The sequence below is a fragment of the Pollachius pollachius genome (assembly GCF_949987615.1).
Source record: "Pollachius pollachius genome assembly, chromosome: 5".
NCBI classification, from domain to species: Eukaryota; Metazoa; Chordata; class Actinopteri; order Gadiformes; family Gadidae; genus Pollachius; species Pollachius pollachius.
The window spans coordinates 21,503,893-21,527,150 of record NC_136938.1 but is presented as its reverse complement, the minus strand read 5'-3'; the positions used below and the strand labels follow the sequence as shown (position 1 = coordinate 21,527,150).

General features: G+C 43.6%; 1 protein-coding gene across 1 annotated transcript in view; it reads right to left on the bottom strand.

Moving 5' to 3' along the window:
- Positions 1-86: 86 nt before the first annotated feature.
- Positions 87-23,258, bottom strand: part of LOC307076246 (RNA polymerase II elongation factor ELL-like) — a gene marked incomplete at its 5' end in the record, with an annotated part of 32,906 nt that continues 9,734 nt past the window's right edge. Inside the window, 12 exons of the mRNA XM_079737179.1 lie at positions 87-2,543; positions 3,605-3,649; positions 4,645-4,816; positions 5,219-5,270; positions 6,078-6,597; positions 7,453-7,577; positions 7,800-8,322; positions 8,556-8,670; positions 9,175-9,299; positions 11,654-11,922; positions 14,988-15,151; positions 16,982-17,109. Of these exons, the coding sequence (XP_079593305.1) occupies positions 2,427-2,543; positions 3,605-3,649; positions 4,645-4,816; positions 5,219-5,270; positions 6,078-6,597; positions 7,453-7,577; positions 7,800-8,322; positions 8,556-8,670; positions 9,175-9,299; positions 11,654-11,922; positions 14,988-15,151; positions 16,982-17,109 (2,355 nt within the window). The 3' untranslated portion in view covers positions 87-2,426. The remainder of the gene's footprint in view (positions 2,544-3,604; positions 3,650-4,644; positions 4,817-5,218; positions 5,271-6,077; positions 6,598-7,452; positions 7,578-7,799; positions 8,323-8,555; positions 8,671-9,174; positions 9,300-11,653; positions 11,923-14,987; positions 15,152-16,981; positions 17,110-23,258) is intronic.

Here is a 23,258-nt window from a genome sequence, read left to right as displayed (position 1 = left end):
AGCGTGTGTGTGTGGGGCGGGAATCAAGAATACAATTTAAGGCCAGTCTTGCAATGAATATTTTTTTATTCTTTTGAATTCAGACAGAGAAAGTATACATTTGTAAAATGTAATTTATAAACAATGCAATTGAATGCATAATCTCCTTTTATACTACCTGTGAGCGAAACACAGCTTTCCTTCAGCAGGTACTATAGCCTCACATTTAACACATATTTTGCAGTGCACACACTGGTGGTCGCTGGAGACACACACACACTCCCATCCCATCGTTGATGTCAGCAAGTTTGGTTTTGATCGTCACTCGGACAGAACAGTGATTCTTTTACCCAGAACGAATTGTACAAAGTCTTCAAATCAAAAGCCGTCACTCTTAGAAAAAAACACTGTCATTAACCTCTAAAGTCCATCTTGGGATTTCTCTGTTTGAAAATCCTGCTTCACAACCATGGTGGCAAAAGGCAATGTGCCTTTTTTTTTAACCTGGAACAGGAAATATTACAGTATTCAAAGTACCTGAAATGTCATCAATAATTACATTGGTACACTTAATCATAGGGTTCAGTCAATCAACAACATCCTCTTCTGTGATAGGCTACAAATCAAAGACTCTCTGTGAAAGTCATATTGGAATCTTCCTAAGTCAAGAGAGTCAATGAGAGGAAGTTCTCCCTAATTGTGTTGTACTAAATATGGACACAGCTCTCGGCATAATAAATTCATTAAGGCAGATAGCAGATGTCAGAAGAGGATAATGAGAACCATAACAATTGGCAGCTTGATTGATTGGTTGTGTCTTCTTAAGGCCTCTAATTCGTCGGCTGTGTGTTTTGACATTCAGTGCCAAGGCTGCAACCAACGATGAAAAATTAAAGTACAACGTGAATGTAAATTCAGACAGCACACTTTCCAACGGCATTGGGTTGGGGGCTATTGTGACAAACTGAAGAGTGGCAGGCCTCCTCCACCTTTCACCTCAGCAGGTTGGAACCAACTTACATATGTTTGTTTTAGACCAATATGGTCTCAAAGGTTCCTTCAAAAACAGGCCCAGTTTCGTAGGACGTGACAAAGATTCAAACGACTCTCCAGTGGACACTGGAAGCCAAACCAGATTAGATAATAGATAAAATCCTCTTCCTAGTTGTACCATCTTGTTCTTCTCAGTCCCCCTCAAAATGTCTTCATGGTATAGATAGTGTTTGAGAACACATAGCAGATAGTGTTTGAGAACTCAGAACATAGAATAGTGTTAAATAAATACATCAGTAGTCCAGGGCATTACAAAAATGACAAAAAGAGACATTTCCGACGCGTGTCTATAAAACATGATATGCTGTAATTAATAATATAGATAAACTGCAAAAAGATAATGTTTATCAAAAAGTGTGCGTCAGTGGTCTACAGGCTTTCGCCTTTTGGTCCCTTGATGGTCGTTCAAAAGGAAGAGGAATGGTTAATACTTTCATTGTAATAAAATAAAGCACAGTTTTCTCATTAGCTTTTCCACCACTTCTTCCACCGTTTTTCATGTTTCGGATTCTAAAAGATTCTTATCGTTCTGAAGATCCAGCGATTGCACTGATCATCAATTCTATTGGATTCAATATATGTCTTCTTGTATCCAAACATGCGTATATGCGTATGCGTTTGAATCAGCAATTCTGTCTATGTCAAAAGGTCAGGATACACAACCAACGCTTCACAGGCGAAGAAAGTTACGGTTCGGACATGGAATAAGGGTTGAAATTGAGATGTTAGATGCACAAGAGGTAGTGTAATCCAATGTCAATCAGTTGCTATATTTCCTAAATTACATTTTGAACATGCATTGCTTTGTTTTGCTTGCATTAAGGAGTGTTTGAACGGATGAAAAACATCCTGTGAATTCCGAATTGGTATGTAATTTTCACTACCTCCTAAACTTAAACAAATTTCTTAGACAATAGATAATAATATAATAATAATAATAATAATAATAATAATAATAATAACGAAAAACATTAATAAAAATGATACATATAATAGTAATCAAAATAAAATAAAAACTATAATCAATTAGATTCCTTAACTTTATATGCACACATTAATATGCGAGCACAAAGGGCGGTACCTTTAAAAGTAATCTCTGAAATGTGAGGGATATTATTTCATGTGGAGTTTTGATTCCGGACAGCAGATCGGCTAGACTTTGAAGCGAATGGACTTAAAACAGTCCAGAGAGTTGCCAGAGTCAACTTGTGTGTCTTTAAAGCAACTCACAGCTTCATCCATTCATCTTTCGCCACGACCCTAGAAGTAAGATCCCAAGGCTACTTAAAGCGAGAATTACGTTATTCTCATCTTTAAAGCCACACTGTTCTTTTATGTACAGTAGGGACTCTCCCATCCCAGTGATGGCTTACACGTGGGGGGAGGAGCCACTGCTACGAGGAGGTCGAGGTCTGCGTGACGTCGTAGTCTGTGATGAGCTGTTTGATGTGAGACAGCTTCTCGTGAAGATATTCACAGCGTTTCTTCTCCTGCCGGTAGCCTGGGAACTTCTGCAGGGGGCCGACAGAGAGGAACGTTAGCCATCAAATGTTCCAATTAACCATTGAGCCATTTTAACAGCAAAATGACATGCAGGGAATTGAAGGTAGACTTTAAAGGTATACAGTGGACATTGGGGGTTCAAATATTAAACACCTATTAACTAGACTTTCCTGAATTTCTTTGCCTGCACTGATAAAAAAAAAAGGATCCAAAAAGCAAGCCAGCGAATGTAAAAGGCAGAAGGTATTTAATTTCAATTCTAGCCATGCTTGGAGCATTTCGTTTTCAATTGTCATTTCAATTTGGCAGCACAATTTATCCAATTAACTCACAGCCTCCCCCCCACGGCTTCATAACAACAGCAAATCACAAAGATATTAATTCCGTTGATTAGGATTTGAGCAGGCTGATTGTGAGCTATGTGCATCCGTTTTAACAGCAAGTATTAGCCACTGAAGACGAAATTACGTCAAAAATAGCGTGACCTTGTGGCCCAGGGTTCTTGAAATGGCTTCTCATTCCATCTTTAGCCTCATCTGGCCCTGTGGGCCCCTAGGTCAGATGAGTCTATGGCCAGATGTAGCTGTTGTCTCTGACACATCCTTCCCCACAGTTTCTGTGACCCTTTACCCTTTGACCTGGAGGTCTGCTCCGCCACAAGACGCTTTTCTCTGTGCTTTTTGATCGTCAATGGATTCTGTCTGAAATACGTTGATTTTCTCTGCACAATTTGAGGGTGTTTTTTAGGCTTGTATCTGCTGTGTGTAGAGTTTAAGCTTTATAAGTTTTCCCTTCATTAGAATTAAACAGTCCTTGGGCTGGTCGCTGCATGTTGTTTTTACAAATTTTGCTTTACATGGGGTAAATTTGAATTAACAAAAATAATGTGTGCTAGGAGACATGGTTTCTCCTAAAAATACATTCAGCTATTCCGTTATTCCTGGTTTTCAGGCTTAGGGTTAGTCCTACACTAAATCCATTTTTTCATTTCACTTAATTAAAAAAAAAGCTGTCATTGAGCCAAAGGTTATCTAGTTAGACTGGACAGAGAAAATATTGCAATACCTACATTCCTATACTTCTTGTACTTCTCCATTATTTGGTCTTCCATTATCTAGAATATACAAAAGACAAAACATTTACTTGTAAATATTCAATCATTTTACAGACCTTTGAATACAAGCTGTCAAGAATAAATAATGTTAGTAAGCTGAAGTGAGTTGGTTTGTTTTTGCTGTTATATATTATGTGTTTCTGCATGCAGGGCTACAGTTTGTGTGCATGCGTCACTAAAATATGTTAGTGCATTGTTAAAATGGCGACTAATGGGAGGAAATTGGGTTGTAGCATAGCAACACCTTTTCTTGAATACACAGGCGGATTTTGTCATCCACTTGGCTTTTGTATGTGCTGCATATAAAGGTCCTTTTGTATATGTATGTGAGTTAGTACTTCTGAAATAATAACATTGCTCTTATCTGTTATATTATAATGTATGTTGAACACTTGGTTATGATTGGTGTGATGGCCACCTGTCATGGGTTTAGGAGGTTATAAAGTTAATTGTTTAACTGTCTCAAACCTGTTGACTGATCTGGTTTGGATGATATGTCTTCAAGGTATCATACATGAAGCTGCCATCCACACTACTGCGTAGCATTATTATTTGTTGATATTAAATAAATAGAATAAATGTTAGGCTAAGTTCGTTTTCTGTGTTATGAGTTATGTGTGGGGTCCCATTTGTAGTCCAGTCTTTGCCTGGTTTGTAAAACAATTGTGATAAGTAGTATGGATGGTTATGAGTTATAACAATTGTAATAAATAGTATGTATTGTTATGAGTTATAACAATTGTGATAAGTATTATGGATGGTTATGAGATATAACAATTGTGATAAGTAGCATGTATTGTTATGAGTTATAACAATTGTGATAAGTAGTATGTATGGTTATGAGATATAACAATTGTGATAAGTAGTATGTATTGTTATGAGATATAATAATTGAGATAAGTAGTATGTATGGTTATGAGATATAACAACTGTGATAAGTAGTATGCATGAGTTATGACCATAAGTTGTGGTGTTTGTGCCTGTCTTTGATGTACCTTGTATTGCTGCGTCCCTGGCGAGAGGCTCTTGATCTTGGAGGCCAGCTGAACGAACATGTGTGTGACAGTGGCGATCCGGGAGTGCAGGTCAATGTACTCGCGGTACTCGCTGCAGAAGTCCGTCTGGTAGCCCTCACGCTGCTCCAAAGTGACGATGCTGGGGTACTTCCTAAAAACGGGCGTCACACATTTGTCATTTGTGACCTCAATACATGAAATGTTTGAAAAGTGTGTCTGTTTTTGTCATTATGGAAGATATGGGAGCTCATTGTTCTTCTTCTCTTGTCAGAATAAAATGTTTTTTTTATTATTTCTATGCTCTTCCCACTCATCTCCACCAGATGGCACCATAATGCTTCTCTACCTCACTGGAGCACCACTTCTTTTTGTATACTGCATTCTATTATTTCAGTCTAACCAATCTACAATAACGGCAATTTCTGCTACCTTCTACCTAAAGTTTCAAATCTAAAAATGTGTACCTATAAATTAATTAACGTTATTCACACACAACTGAGACATCAACATGTTTATGCAAACTGTGAGACTATAGAACCGTGAAACAACTCACAGAACGTAGTCCGGTTTCTCCTCAGATGGCACAGCATTCATAATTTCAGGATCTGTGAGAAAAAAATGTAAAAAACACAACCACAACAATGAAATTAGATAGCAAAAAAATGCTTTCATCCAAAAGACGTGCCACCCCCAATAGCAAAATGTTACGCAAAGCGTTGTTATGTTTCAGGTGTGTGTGTGTGTGTGTGTGTGTGTGTGTGTGTGTGTGTGTGTGTGTGCGTGCCCAGCAGTGGGCATGGCAGATAGAGCTTGAGGGTGTCAGGAGACTGTACTGCACCGAGCTGTTATTGAGTCAATCAGGCACATAACACACTGTGAGCTCAGGGGAGACACACACACACACACACACACACACACACACACACACACACACACACACACACACACACACACACACACACACACACACACACACACACACACACACAGACAGAAAGTGGTTTATGAAATAATACCCTGTGAGCATCCATGAAAACCACACACTCACGCACACATGCACACACGGACACATGCACGCACACACACACACACACACACACACACACACACACACACACACACACACACACACACACTTCTCGGAGACTCGGTTCAAAGCTTGCAGTAATGTTCTTTTGCGGTAATGTTCTTTTGTGCGCACCATAATCACTGCAAGATTATGTCGGTCATCTCTCAAAATAACGACTGCAGTGCTTTGCGTAAAGGCAGACCAACATGGGAATATAGGAACAATAATGTCACAGTTACAGCCGTGGGCGCGTCAAAACGTCAATAAGCATTCTGGGTACCAAAACGTAGGCTTCAACAAAGAATAAACATTGAAACAAAACACAGCGATTAAAGACCCTTACCGTGGAGTTTGTCGAGGCTCTGCTTGTGCTCGGGGCTGCTTTCTATCCACGCACGCTCTTCCTTGTCTTTTAACCTCTCCCTCTCCTTTTTGGACTTCTTCTTGTGCTGGCCGCCTCCCTGATGGCCCATCGGGGTGGTGGGGCTTTCCGTCCTGTCCTCTGGCTTTGCCGGCTCCAAGGGGGAGCCGAACAGTTTGTGAACGAGCGGGAAGCCATTTTGAACGGCTACTACTTGGCTGTGAGCTGTGGTCGCATGGATCTCAGTCTTTGTGTGGTAGCTGGGGTCAGTGACGGGAGAGATCTGGCCAAGGCCTGCTTTGATCTTTGTCATGGTGGTGGTGCTTGTCACGTCTGACGCTAGCCTAGCCTCAGCTAGCCTCGTCTCAGCTAGCCTCGCCTCAGCTAGCCTAGCCTCAGTTAGCCTTGCTTCCGTTAGCCTGACGTCCGCTAGCCTGGCGTCCACTAGTCGGGGCCTGTTTAGGGCCCCGCAGTCCTGCGGGTCCGAAGGCACTGGGTGGTTCTGGGGAGAGAGAAGAGGAGAAAGGGAGAAGGGAAGAAGTTGAGAGAAAATCTGAGATCTCAACACACATCCGACTATTGGTTGTGTTTGCTGTGCCTTACTGCTGTTTTTGGGGAAGGTCTGAGAATTTAACGGACTACAGTGGGAAACGCACCAAGCCCGTTAATTCAACACAGGCATGCTGTAATGTTTACATTTTTGTTTGCAAAGTGGCAGGGAAATGTCTTCATCAAACATGTGATAGGGGCTCAGTTGTCGAGAAGCAGCCGTTCTGGATACAATGTACTACAGCTGAGCTAAGGGAAAGCACCTTGGTTCCTGGACCAAAGCCTGCCTTGCTTATTTTGACTTTGTCAATTTAAGGGAATTGCGCTTAATACAATTTAAAGACAGAGAAAGAGACCATAAGGTCATCTGTGGAAAAAAAAGATTGCAGCTTTAGCCCAAAACTATTTCATCGCTCAGTTATGGTTCCACGTCGACGCAACGCAATGACCACGCAGACGCTTCGAAGCAGTCGTGAACCTGTTTTGGTTCTGCGTCGGGTTTTAGTGAGCGGAGCAATCACAGCCCTTGCTGCTGTGTCGCCTCGAAGCAAGGTTAGGAGTAGTAGGATCTGCAAGTACGTAATGGGTCTGTAAATCCCCTTGCATTGTGTCGACGTGGACCAATAACTAAGCCTTTAAGGTTGAATTTAGGGGCTTGGAATAGAATTGCTACATGTAAGCTGAAGCTCACGGTTTGAACCCCGAACCTTTCAGCAGGGGGTTTAACAACCTAACCAGCTGACGATCCTACCATCAAAAACAAAAACAGAGGGATGCAGATTTCCGCATCTCCTGGCTCTGCACTAACCTGGCCAGGAGTCTTCCCAGCAGCTGTCTCTCCTCCTCGGAGTAGCCCGGCCAGTCCTTCTGTACCAGCCTGTAAAAGTCGTCCCTCAGCAGGTAGCCGCTGTCTTTGGCACTCAGCCTGGCCACCTGGAAGACATTCAAACACCGGTCACATCCTCCATCTCCTCTCCTCACATAATCACTTCATCCCAAGGCCCTCCTCTGGTCCGGGAAGCGGACATCAATAAGCATTCTGGGTACAAAAAACATGGGCTTCAACGTAATTAAAAAGAACAATTATACAATTGAACCGATTTTAAATTACGTTCCTCATAACTGGGCTGAAAAAACACGATTAAAGACCCTTACCGTGGAGTTTGTCGAGGCTGCTTTCTATCCACGGACGCTCTTCCTTGTCTTTTAACCTCTCCCGCTCCTTGTCTTTGTGCTTTTTGGACTTCTTCTTCTTGTGCTGATTGCTGGCGAGTGGCTGGGGCTTGCCAGCATCCGGGCCGCCTCCCTGATGGCCAATCGGGGCGGTGGGGCCCTCTTTCCTGGCGTCTGGCTCCAAGGGGGAGCCGAACAGTTTGTGAACGATTGGGAAGCCATTTTGACCGGCTACCACTTGGCTCTGAGCTGTGGTCGCCTGGATCTCAGTCTTAGTGTGGAAGCTGGGGTCAGTGACAGGAGGGGTCTGGCTTAGGCCTGACTTGATCTTTGTCATGTTGGTGGTGCTTGTCACGGGTAGCGGGGGGCGGAGCCTCACGTCTGACGCTAGCCTAGCCTCAGCTAGCCTTGTGTCCGTTAGCCTGCCGTCCGCTAGCCTGCCGTCCACTAGCCTGGGCTTCTTTAGTGCCCCGCTGTCCTGCGGGTCTGAAGGCACTGGGCGTTTCTGGGGAGAGAGAAGTGAAGAAAGGGAGAAGGAAAGAAGGTGAGAGAAAAGGAGAGAGAGAAATAAATAGAGTGGAATAGTGGAAGAAAGACAGAAATAAAGAGATAGAGAAAAAAGGGAAAAGAGAGAAAAGAAAGAACAATCAAATTAACTAGCAAACAAATTAATAAATAAATGAGCAAGGGAACAAATTTAAAAAAAGATTAAAAAATATTAAAGTTTGAGAGACGTACCACTGTTCGATTTTTGGCTGTGTTGGGATTCTGCGTGGGATTCTCTGAGGTCTTCTGAAGGGATGGGCTGGGGAGGGAAGTTCGTGATTGGCTGATGTTCTGCATGTGCATCTTCCTGTAACACAGACGATAACAACACACATCATACTATTGGCTGTGTTTGCTGTGCCTTATTGCTGTTTTGGGGAAGGTCTGAGAATTTAACGGACTACAGTGGGAAACGCACCAAGCCCCTTAATTCAACACAGGCATGACGTAAGGTTTACATTTTTGTTTGCAAAGCGGCAGGGAAAAGTCTTTATCAAACATGCGATAGGGGCTCAGTTGTCGAGAAGCAGCCGTTCTGGATAAAATATAATATAATATACGGCTGAGCCAAGGAAAAGCATGTGGTTCCTGGACCAAAGCCTGCCTTGCTTATTTTGACTTAACAACTTTACCACAAAAATATTTTATCAATTAGGAGATCATTTTCCAAAACAACTTACGGCGATACTTCCTTAACGTTTAACTTAGGGGCTTGGAATAGCATTGCTACAGGTAAGCTACAGGTACCCATCAAAAACAAAAACAAAAACAGAGGGATGCAGATTTCCGCATCTCCTGGCTCTGCACTAACCTGGCCAGGAGTCTTCCCAGCAGCTGTCTCTCCTCCTCGGAGTAGCCCGGCCAGTCCTTCTGTACCAGCCTGTAAAAGTCGTCCCTCAGCAGGTAGCCGCTGTCTTTGGCACTCAGCCTGGCCACCTGGAAGACATTCAAACACCGGTCACATCCTCCATCTCCTCTCCTCACATAATCACTTCATCCCAAGGCCCTCCTCTGGTCCTGGAAGCACTGAACCACTTAGTAGCAGACATGTGGGGACGGAGCAAATATTTAAACAGAACATTGCGGATGAATAAAGATTATTCATTTATTTATTGTTGAGTTTAGTGAACATTGGCTGCGGATTTTTCGCTCATGAGTTCAACCATAAAACAAACAAAAGCTTCTAGATAGAGCACACGACACATGGGCTGACTTTTTCCCCATCGCGTGTTGCTCAAAAAAAACACACAAAGTGGTTCCCACGACACAACATAACCCAGCTTTGATCCTTCAAATGAGCCCAACTAGTATTCTTCGAACCATGAAAAATGCAGAAAGTGTAACATGCATAATATTAGGATAATATGTCCCTCTTCTCTTTAAAAAGGCATGTTATTTTTATTTGTGACTTCAAAAAGAAAGAGTTGCTAAGACTTAGTGGGATTCGGTCCAAAGCTGTCTTAACAGAGAAAATACCCTCATTCAAGTGCATCACAGATTAAACTAGGGGTGACCTCGAATCTCCAACACGTCAAATATTCAAGAGAAAGGAATCAAGACAACGTCAACTTCAATAGAGTACTAAAGTGAAAATGTCACATTGTCCTGGCAACCGGATTTTCAGTTCTAAACAACAAGAGATGGCGTTTTCCATTGCTGCCATGTGTTGTTTCTTTCAAAATAAAAATAAATCAATTTCAAGAGGTGAAAATCACTACCAATCAAAACATGTCGAGGCTCTCATGTAATCCCCTGGGGTATCAAAAGGAAAAGTTTGACAATGTTACTTTAGTTTTTGTTATTTTTTGCTCAACAGTGGGACATTGAGTTTGAAGGATGAGATTGCCCAATGAGTAAGACCTTGGCATTGCTTGGCTTCTAGAAGGAATAGCCTTTATGTTATACAATGTTTTTCTGTGAGGGATTTACTTGGTCTTCTTAATTTCTAAACAATTAAATGCAAAAAAGTATGCAAACTGTCTCACCAGCAGCCGTATTGTTTCCTTCCTTCTGTACTAGGTAGTGCATTTTCGCTGTTCTGCTAAATTTAATGGTTCCACGTGACTGGTATATTAGCATGTGTTTTAAATACGTAATCGGATGAAAACTGTTTGATTTCATAAATTCATAAGTACAGTGGTATATCCTATTAGAATATATTATAGTATATTAAGCTTATGGTAGCCTATAGCCTATATTTTCTGTCAAATTTAATAAATATGTTGTCATATAGTGGAAAGTAAATCTGTTTGTGAGTAGCTGTGGGAAACCCTTAAATGCAAATTGATTATTTTAAAAGTAACACAAATTTGGTATCATTGAGCCGCATAAAGCATAAACAAAGATCAATTATTCAACAGTTTGACATAACCAGTTTGGCTATGTCAAAGCTTAGCCAAGGACACCTCTAATAAAAGCACGACAGACAGAACCATGAGAGCGAGACGGATAGACAAAGATAGACCCACAGAAAGGTAGAAATCCATAGATACATACATAGTCTGACCTAGATACACAAAGTGACAGACAGACAGACATGGGGAAACAGAGAAAGAGAAAGATAGACAGAGCGAGATAGACTGACAGACAAACAGACAGACAGACAGACGGTCTCACAGTCTGTGTGAGGGTGCTTTAACCCCTGGTCTATTAGAGCCAGATTGCCTTTCTCTGAGGACATCAATCTGTGGGAGGTCTTCTGACAGAGCAGACCCGCCCTGCAGCAGCACAACCTCACAAGAGGTCATTACAAAGCTGACCTAATTACACACACTGACATCTACACACACACACAGACACACACACACACACAGGCTTGCACACAGACACAGACACACACACAGACACAGACACACACAGACAAACACACACTTACTGCTGTGTGCACTCACATTCACATACACACACTGATGTGAACAAACACACACACGCAGATACACACAGCCACACTCACATATGTGAATGAACATGCCCCATATCCATACTCAAACACACAAAAAACACCACAAAAACACCAGAGAAAAATGAGCATAGAGAAAAATCTTACTCTTACTCACCCTCTGTTTTAACTACACCGACCATCGCTGGTAGTTTGTAACTCTTGCAGTCGTACAATAGTAGCAGATACATTCTGTCCATGTTGTGTGCATGTACAAAATAACACATTTACAGACACACACACACACTGAGATACATCCCCTCACCCACGCACACACACACACACACACACACACACACACACACACACACACACACACACACACACACACACACCCATAAAGCATACACACCTCTTCCAGCACGGGGCCCAGGTCTGCCTTGTCCCGCGGCGGGGCCCTTTCGCGGTCCAGCCATAGCAGCAGCTCAGGCTTATGGTAGGGCTTGAGGGCCAGTAGGTGGATGACCCGCTCCTTCAGGGGCCGCTGGGTCACCCCCCCTGGGGCCCCGGTCGGCCCTGGGGCCCTCCGGTTGGGGGGGGAGTGCTTGAGGAGGCCATGGTCTGGTGGGGGAGCGGTGGCAGGGTAGGGGACCTGCCGCTTGGGGAACTTGACACATTTATCTGGAAGGCAGGGAGGAATGTTGGGTTCTTATGAATGGGCGGGAATAGGGACGGCCCCGCACTGTTGCTCTTAGAAAGACAAGCCTGCTCTTGAAGCAGGTTTGTATTTAGGGCTGAACCATTTGGGGAAATAATCCAATTGCGATTATTTCAACCAATATTGTGATTGCGATTTAGTATCACAATATTGCGATTTAGAATGGGATTCTTCTTTTTAAAGCTCCTTATGTTCTGTATTATTCATTAAACAAGCAATAAATCATTCTACAGTATGACCCACACAACATTGGAAGCAACATATAAACTGCTCTTTCCTTTACGCCAGGCCTATGTGTTGAGATGAATTGATGCATGAATTTACATTATAACATCTTTATTTAACTATTGAATTGTAAAAGAAAAAGAAATACGAATCCAACTGATCCCAAGTCAGTCACAGTAACAAATCGTTTGGTTAAAAGTCATTTTTATATTAATCACAGCCTTTGCGATTTGCTAATCGCATTCTATAACATTGCGATGTCGGTTTAAATCTGATTAATTTGATCAATTTTGATTCATTTGATTAAATTTGATTAATTTGTATTCATACAATTGTATTCAAATGTCGAAATTTCATACATTTTACAGCGACAGCCAGAGACAAACAACCACATTGCCAGTCTATGGGGCTGATGTGAGATTAAAGGGATACGCCGAGATACCTGTTAATGTCCAATGTGTTAAAAATAGTAGCTTATTCAAAACAATTGCCAGTAACAACACAATCTTTTATCGTTTATCTGCAAACCCACAAATAATTGGTGAGCATTTTCGGTGCTGGGATTATTAGGCTACCTGTGATGTGCCACAGGCGCAATTATATTTTCACCTGCTTCTTGCTGTGTCGTCTACGCTGAGGGTAACATGTCAGCGGCGCATCACGGCTAGCCTAATCATCACTGTGCTGAAAATAGTGCTGAATTATTGGAAAACCCGGAACACATTTGAAATCGTTGGAAATAAATTCAAAGTGTATTACCCTCACATTAACAGCAACTCTGTAAGTCAACTGAGGCGGCAAACGGAACGAAAATCGAACCCAACCAACTCCTCTTCTCGACGCCCAATGATGAATTTGGAATCAAACAACTTTAAGGCTGAGAGTGCTATCATTAAAACTGTGTACATCTATAATATATACACGAAGGGGCGAATCGCCTCTCAAGTGTAAAGGCTTAGTTATGGTTGGACGTTGACGCAACACAAGGGGGTTTACAGATCCATTACGCCCTTGGGGACCCTCCTTGCGTCCATCGCACGGACCTGACATGTGCCTCCCAAAAATCGCGTTGAGAAGACGCAGCAGCAAGGGCTGTGATTGGTCCGCTAACTAAACCCGCCGCAGAACCAAAAAAGGTTCACGACTGCATCGAAAAGTCTGCGTGGTCATTGCGTTGCGTTCGATTTCCAACCATAACTATGCCTTAAGTCAACTAACCAAACCTGTTAGAGACTACCCTGAAACAACTTAAACTGCACATCCATCATTAGGCTAGGCTAGTCTAAGGCTAGGCCAAGGCAGGCTTCTGGCACACACAGCAGGGCCAAGGGAGAAAGACATCTCTCTGCGTTAATCCCTTTAGAGGTTAAGCTGTGCTTTGAAGGTCAAAGGCTAGGCCTTCTTTCTTAAACTACAACAAGAATGCGTTGACGTCAGATAAGGCACCGTTATCCGCTATCGTTAGCCTCGGAGCCAACACACCTTTCTCCGTAAATCCATACCGAAAACACATCACAAGTATAACAGCTGTGTCAGGGTTGGAAAGAATGTGCGCTATGAGTCAGGACGTGTTTGAAAGTAACTGTGGCCCATTCTCACTTAATCCCCCCAGGCAGGGGGGGGATGGAGAACGTTCAATAACTGGCGTTATTAGATATGTCCTGTTAGCACGCATGTTGCTAACTCATAACCAAACACTACGACCAAGGGCTGATGTTACACAATAGAGCTAGACACACGGTTCCAAACCCTGGAGCAGGAGCCTCTCACTCTCTTGCTCTCTCTCCCATCACTCTTTCTCTATGTCTCTCTCTCTCTATGTCTCTCTCCCTCTCTAAGCCTCTCTCCCACTCTCGCTCTCTCTCTCTATCTCACTATTTCTCTCTCACTCTCTGTCTCTCTCTCTGTGTCCATCTCGTCTCTCTCTGTCTCTCTCTCTCTCTCTCTCTCTCTACTACTGTCTGTGTTTGTGTCTCCACCGCTGGCCGGAACGTCTAGACGCACGCCAAGACACAATATTGCATAACTGTGTCAAAAGTGAAGCGGGGAGGAGGGGGGGGAAAGGGAGGGGAGGGGGAAACGGCCTGCTGATGCATGTCTTCCTGAAGATTTGATTCGCTCATTGATCTACTGGAACCCAGGTGTTCAGAATCCAACGTTAAGATCAATGCGGAGAACCAGACTGGCAGGAGCGCTTCCACAGTATAAATATATGGGATATGGGGAGCTTTGAAGGGCAGGAGCTGCTCTGACCTATGCTGAACTTGAGACAGAAGATATGAAGCTACGAGAAACGATATGCTAAATGTCCATTTGCACAAATACATGTAAATCATTTCACAAAGTGGATTTCCTTTTACACTGCACAGTTCCTACCGCAAACCTACTGAAAACCTGTGTGTTGTGGATGCCCCGTGGTTCACCTGGTAGAGGGTGTACCATTAAGGCCTAGTCCTTACCGCAGCGACCGGTGTTCGATTCCTGACTGTGTTCCTGCCTGTCCTTTGCTGCTAGTCTTCCCTGCTCCCTGCTTCCTTTCTTACTCACTTTATAATAAACAGGACAAAGCCCTCAACCTTAAATCCTTTAAAAAAAAAAGTGATATATAATTAATTCAAAAATCTGACTTTTAACTTTATATTCAAAGTTTAAATTGTTGTATCATTTCAACAACTTCATTACCCAAAGTTAGATTCAAACCGCTTTAATCTTTACCTGGTTCAAAAATCTTTACCTGTTGAAAAGAATGAACAAACAGACATGTCACATGACCCAGTGGACCAATAGGGCGGCAGAGCCTTACTGGGATAAGTGGCCCCGGGCTTGATCTCGATGGCCGAGCGGCTCCAGCTGTCCTTCTCCACCTGGGACACCCTCTCCCGGGTCATCTGGTAGGAGTCATCGGTGGCGCACACCGTGATCTTGTCCTGGATGCTGCCCTGTCCCTCCAGCTGCTCCCTGCCCTCCCTGTGGGAACCAAAGCAAAAAACACACACCGTATGAGGTCCCTGGTGAGCGCCTGCCCTCTGGCTAAAGACAGCTAGCTCCCCTGCCACACACACGCACATAGACAACTGAGACACATACATATACACACGGGCGCGCGCACAGACAGAGGCACGCAACGAACCTATACACACACGGACACACGCAGACACACACACACACACACACACACACAAGCACACGACACACACCCACACATATACCACAGACACATGCACACACGCAGAGACACACACACACACACAACTTACACACTGGTCAAGTTCTAAAGACACAAGCTACACACTGGCAGCTAGCATGGGATCCCACATAGCATATTTGTCTCTGTGGTGAGAGCTGGCTTAGGCAGGCCTGTGCTTATGTTAAGTCACCGTACGGATATAGCCCCCGTAGCTAGCCAGTTCAAAGCAGGATATTGCCCCAAGGGAAGGCAGCGGGATTAGCCTGGCTCCCGCCATCAGGGCACGACACAAAGACTATCTCCAATCAAAGTGAAAACTGATTAAAGGAGAGTGATGTGATGTGTAGGACTTTCAAGTCTGGCACCTCTGTTAACATGGGTCTCAATTTATTTCCCTGCAAGTGTAGTACGATAAGCCCTTGAGTAAATGAACACTCCTGTTTGCATGAGTGTTACCAGTTAGATCCCAACCTTGATCGATTCATAGTAGTATATTAGTAGTAGTAGTAGTAGTAGTAGTAGTAGTAGTAGTAGTAGTAGGAGTTATAGTAATATACATTGGATAACAACATAGCTAGCAACAGCTATATATATTTGTTTTCAATGGAGAGAATAAAAAGATCCCAGTTCACACAGGTGTTTAAGTTATGCTCTCCTAGGAAAATGTCCTTTAAAAACAATTTAGTCAGAAGAGACGTTTGATTTGTGCAAAGCACCACATTTTCCCAACGTCCGAAAGCAAATTTCTCACGTTGCACTTCCGAAACGGAACATTTCAGGGAAAACCCCAAACATTTCCAAATGCTAGACCTTGTCCTTTAATTGAGGTGAAGCAATCAGGGAAGGAGCACAGAAGTACAGAAACCTCTGTCTGCATTTTCCCAGGGGGCCACAGGGCAGGAGAAGCGAGAGCCAGTGTTTTGTTACTCTGTCTCTCAGTGCTCCCACGTCCAGAGCCCAGACCGCAGCGAGACGTCGGGTTTTGCCCGCATGCCACTACAGAACTATGGAGCCACTGACCCATGGAGGAGACCACGCCTGTCATTATGGGGTCAGATCTGACCAGGTCAAGACATATGTACTGTGACCCAAGAATACCCCAAATCGCCATTTCACAACTGAGTGATTCTTGGTGTCCCTTAAGAAAATATATTTTACCAATCGATGCCATGACTAGAAAGTTAAATGTCGTAAGATATATTTCAGTGACAAAATAGTTTTGGGTTTTTTGATAATCCTGTCCATGGCAGGTTCAATATTCTGGGGTGAATGTGTATTATGCATTCATTGCTCATGTCCCCCTAGCTAAAGTTCACTTATCAAGTGTCGACACCTGCCGCCACACACACATTCTTACAACATCTATTCTACAAGTGTTATATTAATCCGAAACCAATATAGCGCATTTAACAAAAAGTGTGTTAATCTTAAGGCGCAGTCCTTTATTCTGACGTACCTACTCTGATCTCTGTTCAGCAGTGTTCCCATGCTGGGGACTTTATATATCATACTTGTGGTGACTCCAATTGTGATTGTTCCCCCCCTCACCTGTGAGAGCTGTTTGTGTACTGGCGGCTAAATTACTTTAGCTGTGGATGTGATGGCAGTACCTGGACACATATTGGTGGATGCAGTCAAAGCTGGCCTGCGGCTGGTCCTTGCTGTCGCTGGACAGGTAGAAGGAGAAGAGACGCAGGGTCTCGGGGGCCTCAGCAGCAGGGGCCGGGATCTTGATGAACTAAAGGAGAGAGAAACGCAGAGAGCAAGGATATGTTATAGTCCCATTCTGCCCATTTATAAACGCCATGCCTTGGGCGCTTCGATACGAAGCCTCTCGCAATGAAGGGTTAGGGCCTACGCTTCTTAGCACGGGAGGCCCCACTGAGAATCAAACCCTTCACTTTGCAAGGAGAATACCCTGCAAAGACCAGTTGAGCTACACAGGACAAACACACAAATGCACGCACACACGCATGGTCATCATTTAATCGTTTATTGTCTTTAAAAGGTTTCATGTGTCATGATGGAATTTATTTAAATCAAGTTAAGTTAAAATCATAAAAGATATATCCATAAAATCTAAATATGACATTTGAAATGTCAGAGAGAATGAGTAAAACCATGCTTTGCATCTCCATATACTTCAATGGGATGACGATCTGTTTTGAATGTTTTTTTTAAAATGATAAGCTTTTTGTGTATTTTGTAGAAATAGTGTGAAATTCCCCATAGTTATCATTATATCATATGTGGAATATGCATCACCCAGCCCCAGTTCACACTCTGGCTAACCTGCAGTGTTTCTGTTATTTAACTGACAACAGATTGGACTTGTGCATCTTTAATCATTGCTCCTCTCTGGCAATGCATCATACAGAAACAGGACAAACTCCAAATGACTTAGTGTGCAAATCATGGTCTGGAAACACACACACGTCGTTGGCACTGAGGAGAGTCCAAAGTCTCTCCGGCCATGCCTCGTCAACTCACTGTCGAAGTCAGATATTCACAAAGACTGTGTTATGTTTCTGTGTATTTGTGTATCTAATATATTTGATTTAGAGTTGAGGACTGGACAACGTGGCGGTTGACCCCACCCCGGACAGCCTGCTCTGCTCATTAAGCTCAGCCCCCGACCCCACGCACAGCATAATGCGCACATGCAGACAGAAAAACATATGCCACACAGACATTCACAACGACACACACACAAACACACACACACTCTTATGAACAAACACACACACACACACACAAACTTATGAAAACACATATGCCACATACGTGAGCACATGCAAGCACACACACATGCCACACAAACATAGGCATGCAAACACACAGACGCACATACAGACTTATGAACACACACATGCCCCACAAACATATATGCCTGTAAACACACATACACACACACACACACACACACACACACACACACACACACACACACACACACACACACACACACACACACACACACACACACACACACACACACACACACACACACACACACACACACGCGCGCGCGCCACACGTGTTGACGTTGTGCTGTTGTGTAACTTTAAATAAATCTCCCCCCGGTAAGGCAGTGTTTTTAATGGCTGCTCCGCTAAGGGATCTGTACCGTCCCCTGGCAGACCCACACACACACACACACACAGACACACACACACACATACGTATACACAAACACACACCCACACACGCGCACACATATACACCACTCCCACACATACTATCCATTTGGACAGACATACACACACACACACACACAAACACACATTCTATCCATGTAAACAGACACGCACACATACCTATCTAATGACACAGACATGCATGGCGATAAATTAAGGCACATGGATACACGCGCACACACACACACACACTCAGACACACACACATAAATAAAAACAAACACACACACATATTTCACATTAACCTAAAAAAAAAAGCCCACATGAAACAATCTCTTAGAGCATGTAGAGAATCTGAGCAGATGCTCCCAGTTGATAAGGCGAGTGATGTAGGTCAGGGAAAGAGAGAAGTGAAACACAAACCCAGCAGGAGTCACTCCTCCTGCTCCTCCTAACCTCTCAGAGTTCCCTACCTACACTTGCTCCCTTCTTCTGGAGTAACAGTAGAAAAGGATGTGCCTCCCGGGCTCATCTCGGCCACAGAGATGTGGACTTTGTGCTCTTATCAGCCTGCTGCACATGTCGTCACCTGCAGGCTCGCTCTGGACACCACACAGCAAGCGCACGCCCTGCTTCTCATTCTTTAACTCTCTCTCTCCCTCTTCCTCTCTCCCTCTACCGCTCTCGCTACAGCTTTACCTATCCCTCTCTCTATGCCTCTCTCTTGCCCTCCCCCTCTTCACCTTTACCAATACCTATCACTCTCTCACTCTCTTTCTCTAACTCTCTCTCTACTTGTTTCTCTACATACCTTCACCTCTCTATATACCTTTCTTTATACCTCTACCTCTCGCTATACCCTCTCTCCCTATGGTGCTGTTCACACCTGGCATTAACACGCAACTTGGCGGATCCGATCCGATAAGTTGTGTGTAGGTGTGAATGCTCCCCAGATGCTCCGAGGGTCGGGGTTAACCGATCAGATCACATGCGGAGATGGTTTGGTCGCATATGGCCTTATTCTTTGAGCTCTGCACATACTCATTTTAGCCAACGGCATCATTTAAACTTGAATCAAAATCATCAAACCGCGTGAGCTGGCATTGTCCACGACATCGGAACATTTTGAAAAACACAGAGATATATCACGAGTATGCTAAACACCTTGGACTATTTGGTTTGCAAGGAATAGACTCTGAATTGTTTGGATTTCTTCTACTTCTTCTTCTTCTTCTTCTTCTTCTTATCTTCATCATTCCCGGCAGCCTAGACACATGAAAGTGCATTGCTGCCCCTGGCCGGTTAAATTTAACAATGCATTTGGTCCTTGCAATTGGAAGCAATGTACGTGTTTATTTGCAAATATAACGGGTAAGTGAGATCCGATCACAAGTGGTCACTTGAGACGCAGGGGGAGACTAGTTCTAATGACAGATGTCAACTGCTAAACTTAAAACTGTCCACTTATGATTGGATCAACGAAGATGCATGACATTGCCAGCTGTGAACAGGACCTATATGTCTCTCTCTCTCTCTCTCTCTCTCTCTCTCTCTCTCTCTCTCTCTCTCTCTCTCTCTCTCTCTCTCTCTCTCTCTCTCTCTCTCTCTCTCTCTCTCTCTCTCTCTCTCTCTCTCTCTCTCTCTCTCTCTCTCTCTCTCTCTCTCTCTCTCTCTCTCTCTCTCCAGCACCTGGACACTCTATAGCAGTTCTGCTCACTATCTGTAACATCTGTGTTCAGGCTGTTTACCTGCGTGACTGCAAATGCAAAAAAAATGTCAAACCAATTTCCCTGAAATGAAAGTTTAAATGATATTTAGAAGATAGACAACAAATAAATCATACTTCTCATGAAAAGATTATACAGCGTTACAAATGGAGACGTATTTTCGCATGAAACTTTGGCACGTATAACCAACCCACCTATAAAATCATTTTTGTGTTTCACAGTAAAAGCCAGAAAGGGTCAGGGAAGAGATAAACAAAGAACCCTCACTGTAAACACCGGTCCCCTGCTGGGCCTGTTGGGCGTCATTAATCCAACAACACCTACACATCTGTCAAAGCAATGTGGCTCTCCCTCTGTTTGTGACTTTAAAACCGTCGTGAAAGCACAAGGAACAGCTGGCACTGGGGCTTTTACACTGAAAGACGTTTTTTAAAGAACTCTCAGATTGGAGAAAAACAATAAAAATCCACCCAAACCACCAGAACAAGAACAGAAGGTCTGAGGAGGACACAAAACAGAACTTTACAGGCAAAGGTTCGGGTCAATTTGCGTGATGTTTAACTGGTTCAGAAAGGGTATTTTTTTGGTTGTGAAACTAAACCAGTTGTCCTGTTGGATCGCTTTTGGCCTCGTTAGAAATGTTGAATTCTCGTGCACTAGACCACAATGGTTCACAACATAAATCTTATTGTTCCCACATTTGCATTTAAATATATCCATACACAGCTCGTTTCCCCACATATAATAACATAAGACCCCACGCCTTTCTAATCTGTTTGTGAAGACAATAAACATTATTCTTTAATTAAAAAGAATGCAAAAGGGAATTCATTGCACGAAGAACCTTGGAAGCAAAACTCAAATACCCTAAAGAAGAAAAATAATCTAGAAAATAAAAAACCCAGTCCACACTGATACAGCTTAAAGTACGCTTGAGAAAAGGGACATCACACAGGGACCAAGCTGTTAAACGTTTAAGATCTTCAAGGTCGTAAAAACTACAAAGAACTCATTCAAACGCAACCTTGAGATCGTACAGAGCATGTCTATGCTAATCGAAAGTGTGCCTCCCCTACAGGGGAGTTATCTTCCCCCACTTTGGTTATAGTGTCTCGGTTGAAACAATGCGAGCGCCTAAAAACTCACAACGGTTATTTTCTCATCTTTTTCTCTCATCTCTCATTGGTTAAATTTGCTTACAAGAGGTGAACTTGCATGCTATTAGTATAAGTGAACGTGGTTCTGAAACACAAATAAAATAGTATCAGCACACATCTGATGATTTGTGGTGTTTGTGTATCGGGCCAGCGCACTGAAGCCTGCGTGGGAAGCAATGTTTGGCTGTGCCTTTTGGACGCCAGCGGAACATTACTATCAGAGAGAACTGGCATTGAATTCAAAAGGACTGCTTGAGCATGTCATCAAGCAACCTTAAAAAAGCAACTTAAAAAAGAACATTGGAGTATTTATCTGTGCCATGTTTGACAGATGAAAGACAGTGTAGGATTGTGTGAGAATTATCAACACATGCAACTTTTTTTGCTTTATTTTTTGCTTAACAAACACAGTCTTTATGAGGTCCAACACCAACAAACTATATACAATGAGATTACCAATGTGAATATTAAGCTTCAACAAGCTAACACCAGATAACACCTGCTAACATTTGATATCAGATCTCCTTAATGACGGGAGTCAACAGTTTTAAGATATCTTCTTCCTTACGGTCTAACCCGTAATTTTGTATTTAATTTCCTTCATGGGAAAGCATATCGAACTTCCCTGTGTGTGTAATATGCCGCATCGATACAATATGCTTGACATTAAACACATGTGCATGTGTTGGGTATATAGGAACTGTTTCATGGCCACGCACTATAGACCAGCTGTTACAAAATTCCCCTGTTGAACGCTGTGCCCTCAAACACTTCCTGGTATTAGCCAGTGCATTATCCGGTGACAGGTCTAGTTGTGAACCCAGCTTGGCCCATGCTGGTCCGCCACAACAAACACCCCTCCTCTCTTGTTCTCAGCCTCCCTAGCCCACAACAAAGGTCTGTAGCAAACCTCCCGAGAGCCACACAAGGAAACTCGCAGCACAGAAATCTGCTCCCACAAAGGACTTGGCACTTAAAGGGCCCAACTGACCATGGATAATGAAATATTTATTGCCTGCCCTTCAACTTAACTATTCAGGGAATCTAGGGGGCCTGCATCTGATCGCGATACTGGGATCACTCTAGGCAGATTTTGGATGAACAAATACTGTGAGGTTGCAAAAACGCCTGTGTCTCAGGTAGCTAATTTAAGCTATATAAGAGCCTTTACGATCCAACACGAGTGGAGCACTCCACTTAATTGCATTTGGAAGCTTAGGAATGAATTCCACCAGTCTTGGGAATGACTGATGACCTTAATAATGCTCAGTGACCCCCTCCCTCCCTCCCTACACACTCCTACTCCACCCCCTAACCCTGTAGGCCAAAAGGCCAGCAAGTCAGTCAGACGAGGACAAGTGTGGTCAGGTGATTTAACTCACTGTCTTCCACCCTCCTCCCACACCGACCCCTGACACATCGCCTCGCCCACACACACCTCCACCCGCACGCGGGTGGAGGCACCACCACCCACACCTCCAGACCCCGTCTCCGTCCACAGCTCTCCATTCTCATTGTTATCAATGGCACTGGGTCAGTGTGGTCCGGATGGTCCGGCCCCCCCGACCTCCTACTCCATGTTCATCCTCATGGGCAGATGCTGCGGAGAAGCGGGAGAGGTCGCCTGTCCCGCTTCTCCAGAGCTTCTGGTGGGCCACATGTTGATCACATGTCCTATTCTCTCAGCTTTTGTCCCAGTCTCAGCATTGAGCCGGTTCGTCTACTTTGTCCGCCGTGATCGTCAAGGTCTTTGTGATTTCGCTAGATACGGAGTGACTTGTTTCTCAAAAGGTGTTTTCTAGAGCTTCTCATATGCTGGGGGGCTCAAACAGATGTCGACCAATCACGTGTTTCACTTAAGGACCC